Genomic DNA, 8,791 nt, shown 5'->3' with positions numbered 1-8,791 from the left:
GGAGGAGGGATCAAGTGAGAAATTACTTAGGTAGAAAAACAAAGGTGAAATTAGGTTCTAGTTAACCCAAATGCAGCCCTGGGTAGAATTTTAGGTTTATTTCTATTCTATTTCACCACAAGATGTCACCAGGACACTATACCAACATGGCCTACAGATCATCTCTCTGGCCAATAGAGTTATGGTTATCAAATAACATTTGCCCCGGGACCATGGGGAGAGTGGGCTGGGAAGGAATCTGATTCTGGGGTGCTGGAAGAATCATCATAAGTATCTTGATGTTTCTCCCCTCTCCAGGGACCCATCTCTTCCAGCTTTTGTACTGAGAGCAAGGGCAGCTAACAGAACACAAGAAGGTCATTGCAAAGTCCAAGGTGTTCTCTTATCCCTGAAACATCTTCACTGCGTGGGAAAGCAGGCATCAATGAGAAGACACCAGATGCCTAACCATTTCTTCCCATCAATAGACACTGCTGAATGAATAGGAATCATATTCTCTTAGATGAAACAGGATTTTAGATGACTTCAAACTGCATGCTTCAGGCCTTTTAAAATTTGAGCTTTTTGGTGAATATCATTAGTCGACAAGTATAACATCGAGGTTTCACCTTTCATCATTTCACTTCCAGCTGGAAGACCATTTATTTACTATTCTCTCTTCCCTTCTGGAGTTGTACAAAGTGCTCAGCCAGAGTGGGTCTATGGTAGCTTTTTGTTCCAAGTGTCCCTCAGCCCCAACTTAAGTGTTTTGAGTCCTTCATGGTGCTTACGTAGAAAGTCAAATCTAACAAGAGTCTCCTTGGTCAAACTGATATGTACTCAGTACTTTAATTCATTCATTATCTTGAATTTTGCCAGGGCTGATTTGTGCTAAGAAGCTTGTCATTTGACTCAATAAAGTAATGCCGGCATGTTCCTGTTGTATAGCACTATTTTTAGGATCCTTTTAACATATGATTATATGTCTGCTTAACTGCTCCTATTGGTTGAATTTAATATACCAATAAGAGAAAATAGTAATTCCCCATTGCAAAAATGAAATTAAGGATTGTAGTGTGAATACTCAGCAGGACTCCACAAATATTTTCTGAAGGCGTAAAAAGGAGCGGGACTGGAACCTCAAATTTCTGGTTCTTGATCAAATTACTTCTCTTTTTAACTCAAGAGGGGACCTTAACTTTTATCATCACCATTTTGTGATTTAACCTACGTCTGGTCCTTTAGGAATTTAGCTTCTTTTATAATAATGTTTTAAAATAATGGAATGGACTGTTTGCAGCCTCATGGGTATTTATAGACTTGGCATGATTCACCCAAGGAAGCAGTTGTTTCTGTTTCTAGAGTTCCTGTAGGTCTCGGATTCCCAGGCCATACTTTGTGTTTTTGGGTTAATTAAGTGGGCTGTTTTGGTGTCTGTAGCTCCTTTAAGCCATAAGCATGCAGGCCATGCGGAACCCCATTAAGGAACCCTGGCAGAGTGCCTCCATCAAGACTGCCTTTCCTCACCGAGTTCTGGTGGCTGATGCTTTGTTCTTTTTCCCCGAGAGCACCATCTCAAAGTGTGTCTTTCCCTTCCTGATTTATAGTTCAGCATCTCCCAATCCACTCAATATATGCTGCTAGGGAAGGTTTGGGAAAATATTTGAATTACAGAGTGACAAATGGTGGGAACGTCTGCAGTCATGACTGGGGTGCTACCATGAGCTTACAAAAGGCCAGGCCCAGTAGTTTAGCTGTGTCCATGGTGTCTGTGATAGAAATGAACACGAAGGTGGTGTATGCAAGCATTTGACTGGTATAGTCTTTGACTGGTCTGTGCTCAGGGCAGCAGGCTTGAGAAAGCAATTAGAAATTTTAAGCATGGGAAATTAGGAAAAAGTAAACCAAAAAAAAAAAAAAATACACTTGACTAATATTAATAAATGTGCTTACCTGGAAATAATACCACCCTTATTGTGTCTTCGAGTTATTTTAGGTAGTAGATAAAACTTTGCGATGAGAATACTGTCAACTGCTGACTACCTATGGTCATACTGTGGATAATTTGCAAGGCTTTCAAATGGGAAAATTGTTTATAGACCAGGGGCCTGATGGAGGGGAGGGACGGGGGACGGATCAGGATGTGTTCTCAAACCAGTGATATATATTTTCCACCCATTTCCATTATCCATGCCACTCCTTATCTTCTTAGTGCAGAAAACTGAGTTTGGTTCACTATTCTTAAGAACCTTCCATGATTGCATTTAGGCAATGGATTTAGCAGGTATCATTATCCCTTATTTAAGCGCTGACTATGGTGCACAGGTCTGTTGGTGTGAGTCATCACTGGTGTTTTCGGATTTTATTGGAAATGCTCAGAGAGCAAGGAGACAAGAACATGAACTGACAACATTGATGATTCTGGCAGCTCGACGTTATCTAACTGTTTTGTATGGTTTTTCTTTGGACTTAGTTTTTTTGTTTTTTGTTTTTTGTTTTTTTCTTTAAGAGATGGAGTAGGGAAGGGAGGCTTCCTCTTGCAATTTTTCTTTCAAATGAAACTCTTTCAAAGCCTTTGAAAAACTCCTTTATAGATTTTGCTCACTGGTTGAGCAAGAGTTACTCATGAACTGTGGCTTAGGCATTTTCACCATGTCCATAAAAAAAAAAAAACTGGGTATTACTATGCCTTGCACATTTGCCACTTAGAATTTCTGAATACAAATTAATCAACATGCAGCTATGCATAACAATAAAATACATGATAATATACCTGCAGAAATGAGAGCATTTGAAATCCATCCTCAGGTGACTGTCAAAAATAGCCAACTAGAGTGTTGCTACTTGTTTTTCATAATTGTGTGGCTTTGCCTTTCCACAGTTAATCTGTTTAATAAACTCCCCTGCAGAATTTAAATGCTTAAATTTAGTTTCTTTTTGTCTTTATGGTGTTTATCATTGTTAACATGGCATCAGAGTAGCTCAACTTTTGCATCATGATAAATTCATAACCCAAGAGAAGGCAGAAAACATAATTATTATCAATTGCCTCTCTCCCGGAATTGCCATTGGCTGAGTGGAGTAATATATGAACTTAAGGAGTAGCTGATTCAGAGAAATCCAGGGTTGGAATTGGGCCTATCTTGAGTGCACTGCCATTGTTTAGGACGCCTTCCCATTGGACTTCTCTTCGAGTTTGCCTGTAGAGTAAATTTTGCAAGACATGTCAATTTTTAAGAGGCCTAAACTTTGACTTTTTCCCCTGCAGAATATAGAATCCAGTTTATTTTCTCAATCATTCAAAAAGTTTTAATTGAGTACCTGTTATGGGTTGGGACATACCTGTGAATAAGGTAAGGTCCTTGTTACATTCTATTAGGGGATATAAAATTTAAATGTAGTAATGTATATATATCAGATGATAGAAGTACAAGTAAGCATACCTTTTTGAAAAATGAATACAGTATTTCATCCATAGCCTCAAGAATCACTTTTCTGAAAATCACCAGGGTAAGAAAGCTTAATTGAGAATTTCAGTTCTTCAGTAAGGAAAGACAGTATCAGGGTGCTTTAAGTCAAAATCAAACATGTTTGTTTATTCATTAAACTACAACAATAAAGATTGAACTCTCGGAGTACCTCTGTGATCTCATTATCTGAAATTGATAAATATACGTGATATTGTACAATTAACTCTACTTTCCTTCCTTACTTGGGTGCATCTGGTCAGGCATTCCCTCTCTAACAGTCTTGAATTTATTCGTACCAGCTTCTCCTATCAGGGCTTCACAACTAGGGATTTGCAGAGGTTTGCAGAGGTGAATCTCGGTAGATAAGGAGTTTATAAAAATGGAGCTAACCTTGGAGGGGGGAAAATCCTTGTTCCTACAGATTTGGGCTATGATAAGGAGAACTAACTTTTGAAATCTGGAAAACGGAGACTATCTCAAGAATTTTTTTTTCTTTTTCTTTTTTACTTTAAATGGGAGGAATAAAATTGTTTTAAACTTGAATTTACTTTCTCCTAAGGAAGGCTTATTTGAAGATCCAATGAGATCTATAAAAGTCCTTTGAAAAATATAAACTGCTTTTCAAGTATGATTCTCACTCTCTGTCATTTATCTAGAAATTCAAGAGGAATGAACATCTGTATTTGTTTGTTGTTTCTAAAGCACTTGCGTTCATTCAGTGCTCCCGTCTTTTAGAGGTTTGGTGCTGGAAGGCCAAGAAAGAAATACTCATTCTTTTGGCTGGAAGTGGTCACTTCAGCTGGAACCAGTTCAGATTTAAAGTTAGACATCGGGAGTTATGTTCTCTTGTATTTCCACATATCTGAAATTTTCCTAAAACATTGTTAATGACCAACATGCTTACCTGACTTTTCATAGTTGCACAGATTTATTCATCTCTGTTAAAGGTCTACCATAGTAGCCACATGGAAGATATTTTTAATGTGCTGTGGTGGCCTATCGGACTGATGTTTGGCTTCTCCAACCATGAATGGATTTCATTATATATGTGCCATTTTAGCTTAAACAAGAATTTAAAAACATTTTCCTTTGAGGGTTTAATTTTCACTCCAAGATATACTTTGATCTCACAAGAGTTGGCTATTGTTTCCTTCTCCTTGGGCTCCGTGCTGATTCCTTTCACTGGGAAAAGACGTCTCTAGGGCTTGGCTCTGAGGCATCTAAGTAGTGGGCACCCTGGCTCGTCTCTCTGCAGATGCAGTGTTCCCTAACATTCTGAACCTGCCAACAGGAAGATGGGCCACGGGACCAGCATTTTAATTACGTTAGGGGAACTTAATTGATTTCAGTTCTGAACATGGGGTGGAGGGCTTTCTAATTCCCATTTTTTATATCTAGATTATGCATATAATGATTTCACTATGCACATAGCTATTCAATTTTTAAAAACCTTTGTGAATGCTAAGTAATAATACATGGTCTTTATAAATTTGAAGTATAATATTCAAAATGCTCTAATCACTAAATTCTCTGGTTCAGGTTATTATATTTTTATGAGTATTAATTTTGATATAGGCCTTTTAAAATCAATCGCTCCCTGTAATTACAATGCTGCTTTATGGTATTTGCAATATATCATATAAGTATACGTGAGGGTCACGAGAAGTTCACATGTGCAGTGTTGGGCCCCATGCCTTTCACCAAGGCACTGGCACTTTGTGTTTGTATATTTCTGCAGGGTTTACAAATTATTCAGTAGCCAGATTCCTATTCCACTATGCCCTTTTAGTTTAAATGCATTGAGAAAGAGCAGTCTGTAGAACTCCAGTATTTTGGGAAGTCTTGGATTTGAAAGGTATTTTTGAATTTGAGGAAATAGGAAACCAAATCAAAACAAATTAAAATGCTAATAATTCTCCCAATTCCAAAGGTAACTCTGATTTTGTTATACATTAACCATAATTCACTTTCTGTTGGATTGATTTGGGAAGAAAACACATAAGTCTCTTTAAAAATAGAAGTAGAATGATAAAAACCCACAAGTTTCACCACCCAAGGGATTTAAAAATCAAACTTTACAGAAAATGGCTACCTGATTAAGTTGATATAGCAGGATCTTAGACATGGGATTTTTTTTTTTTTTTTTTTTTTTAACTAGGGAATTAGGATAAAAACCTGACTTCCAATTTCCTGCTAGGTAGTCTCGAAAACTTACAACAGTGGGTCCTTTGGTCAAGAGAAGGGGGAGATGGAAAGAAATCCGCACCCCTTGTTGGCTTTAAAATAAGGAAACACACACACACACACACACACATGTAATGATAATGATAATAAAAATAGAGGAAAATGTCATGAATAATTAAGAATATATTCTAACTTCTGAAATATTTATTATTGATATTTTCAGTAGTAGATAGGCTGTATCATCCCTCCTTTCTTCAAATAGCTCAATGCTTTAAAGTAGAGTGTATCTGTTTGTCAGTCATGGCTTGTGCTCTTTGATTTGTTTTGCATTGTTTTTGGAGAGGATGCATTGCTGTGCTAATCTTTTGGTTCTTGCTCTCTGGTATAGTGAAACCAGCCTGCCAGGCTGCGTGTTCTGATGTCCTGGTGGCCTACAGTGGAAGGAGTCTCCCAGTGCTCTTGAATATGAGTGGAGGAGGGCAGTCCCTGCCTCTAGGCTAGGAAAAGCCTCCAGACCAGGCCTGGGGTGCAACAAGGACTGCTTGACTTTGTCTCCAGCTCTCTGTCTGGACTGTCAGTGTGGTTCAGCGGATCTCGCAGTCGCTATTCCACTCCTTGTGCCTTTTTACTTCTGCTTCCTGCTCTCTGGTGCCTCCTTCAGACTCTCAAAGGGAGTGAATCTGATTGGTTCAGTGTTGTCAGCATTGTGCTTTTGGGTCAAAGCTCTCAAACCCAGCCAATCATAGATTAGCTGCTCTTACATCATGGGTGCTCCCATTGTCCAGACAGTGTGGTCAAGGTCACCGGGGGAGGAGGTCCCAGAGCCACCAATACTTAAGACTGGTCAGGAATGCTGCCTCATTGAGAACCTGTGGGTGGAGGTTCTTCCCCCAGCAGAGGGCTGTAACCTGGTAGGTACCCACAAAAAGCCAGAGCATGGCCCTTTTCTCTAAAGGTCTGGAGAGTAAGTATTTTCAGCTTTGTGCTCTGTACAGTCTGTTGAAGCTATTCACTCTACTGTCGGAGCATGAAAGTAGCCACAGACAATACATAAATGAATGGCTGTGTTCCAGTGTAACTTTATTTACAGAAACAAGCTGTGATCCAGGTTCAGTCCATTGGCCATGGCTTGTTTAGTAGACTCTAGCATGAAAGCACAGGCTCGGGACCTCAGACCTGACTCTTGCTAAGTTTGTTACTTGGGCAAGTTAATTAAAATTCTATGCCTTACATTTCTCTTCTGTAGGCTAGGGATGAGCATAGCATCTTAGCATAGTTATTGAAAATGTTCAATGAAGTAATCAGAGTAAGATCTCAGTAAATATATTTTTGTCCCTGACCTCCTTATGCACACATACGAAGGATGGTGGGAGTTTGTTCTGGATCTGAGATCCCTGGAGAAAACGTTTTTTTTTTAAATTTTTTTTTATGAAGCTTTTGATTTTTTAGTTTGTCAGTTGGCCTTGCTTTTTTGGCAGACGTTCGGAGCTTTAAAGGTCATTTTGTGGTTTTCCTACTCCATGATGGGGACACCTTCAACATTTCCTTTTTAAACACTGGGTTTTGCCTTTAAGTAGTTTACTCACGTGTGCTTTTTCTGTAATCATTTCCAATCCTTTTTGAGGGTGGACTGCATACTGTAATTTGGTAATCTGTTACTTGTGTGTTCTCAGTCCAAGCAAGGTAAGACATTAATGTACCCTGAAACCTATCTATCAAAAAGCATACCTCGACTTGATAATTAACATACACTCAGATTCACAGTGGGCATCAAAGAGGGTCCCAGAATCGGGCATGGACGGACTGTCTGTCCTCCCGCCTGGCTTATTGGGCTCACGGTAAGCCTTCAGAGGCTGCCACGATGGTTCGAATTCTGATTGATTGATGTTCATTGGGCATTTTGTTAACATGATTCAGATTAATGATGATACCTTCTGATAACATGTAATGCAAGTAAGAAGTTTATAGCCTGCGTGCTGTACCACGATTCCAATTTAGTAGGCTAAAAACGTTGCATATTTTTTAAATAAAACATTGCATATTTTTTTAATAAAAACAATTTTCTGAAAGGGAGTGTTTAAGGAAAATAGTTTTGCTAATTTATCGCTTATGCCACATTTGGTATTTAGGTTTTGAAAAACTGAGTAGAAAGCAGTTTCCTACAAAGTGACTTGTAAGTCGGAGGAGGAGTGTTTTGTTTTAGGAGCTACCAGGTTTGTATCACTCTGATCCAGCCTAGGGCTTCCATTTGGTCCAGTGGGTCCCTCTGGGACTGGACCCTGCTTGACCAGGAATGGCCCAGAGCAGCGGTCACAACCTACTGCCCACCCATGGGTACAACCGCAAGCTTAGAATAGTTGTTACATGTTCAAATGATTGGGAAAAAAAAACAAGAGATTATTATTTCATGACACATGAAAATTATATGGAATTCCTATTTTAGTGTCCAGAAATAAAGTTTTAAATTTCATTAATAAAAAATATGCTGTCTCTCTTGTTGTGTAAGCACCTCCACAGTATCCTCAGTTTTGCTTCTCAGCCCACGAAGCCTATATTTACTGTCTGGCTCTTTACAAAAAAAAAAAAAAAAAAAAAAAAAAATTAATCAATTCCTGAAATAGAGTAGCAATTTTCAGTCTATTTTGTAGCTTCCAAATTTTTTCATCAAACTTAAGCCTTTGGGGGAAGCTGGTTTACAAAATAGATGCAAGATAGAGCTGTTTGGAGCAGGGTGGTGGTCCAAGGCTTGCTGAGCGTCAAACCCAGCTTCACTCCACACTTCCCTTCTGGGGATAGTGCTGCCTTCGTTAAGAAAGCGCATAGATTCAGGCTTGTAAATACCCATCTGCAGTCCCTCTTTCACTATGTCAAAACTTAAAAAGCTCTGAAAAACAAATAATGTTTTTTTAAGTTTATAGCAAACTCATTTGATGGCGAAACCTGACCTTAGCTGATTTCATGTCTCTATTTTTCCTCTCTAATGTGAATAATCATATTTTCACTGCAGAAATAGAAATGTGTTTGTTATAGGACGTTACCCCAAACTCCGCTGGGGGTATTTCATAATATGCAGTCTCTGTGTCAAATTACCTTTCTAACAAGAAAAATTCTGAAGTGCATCAGATGCAGTGGCACCCTGTTTTTTGTGCTCCTGCCCC

General features: G+C 38.8%; 1 protein-coding gene across 10 annotated transcripts in view; it reads left to right on the top strand.

Moving 5' to 3' along the window:
• Nucleotides 1–8,791, top strand: part of WWOX (WW domain containing oxidoreductase) — a 791,253-nt gene that overhangs the window by 107,066 nt on the left and 675,396 nt on the right. The window contains exon 6 of one of the 10 annotated variants that reach the window (XM_023528572.1): nt 298–771. The exons of the other annotated variants lie outside the window; for them this stretch is intronic. Coding sequence (XP_023384340.1) covers nt 298–342 — 45 coding nt within the window. The 3' untranslated portion in view covers nt 343–771. Of the gene's footprint in view, nt 1–297; nt 772–8,791 lie in introns of those variants that run through there. 10 annotated transcript variants of the gene reach the window in all.

This window comes from Pteropus vampyrus, unplaced genomic scaffold, assembly GCF_000151845.1.
Source record: "Pteropus vampyrus isolate Shadow unplaced genomic scaffold, Pvam_2.0 Scaffold29, whole genome shotgun sequence".
Classification (NCBI taxonomy): Eukaryota; Metazoa; Chordata; class Mammalia; order Chiroptera; family Pteropodidae; genus Pteropus; species Pteropus vampyrus.
This window is presented reverse-complemented; position numbering and strand designations above follow the sequence as displayed.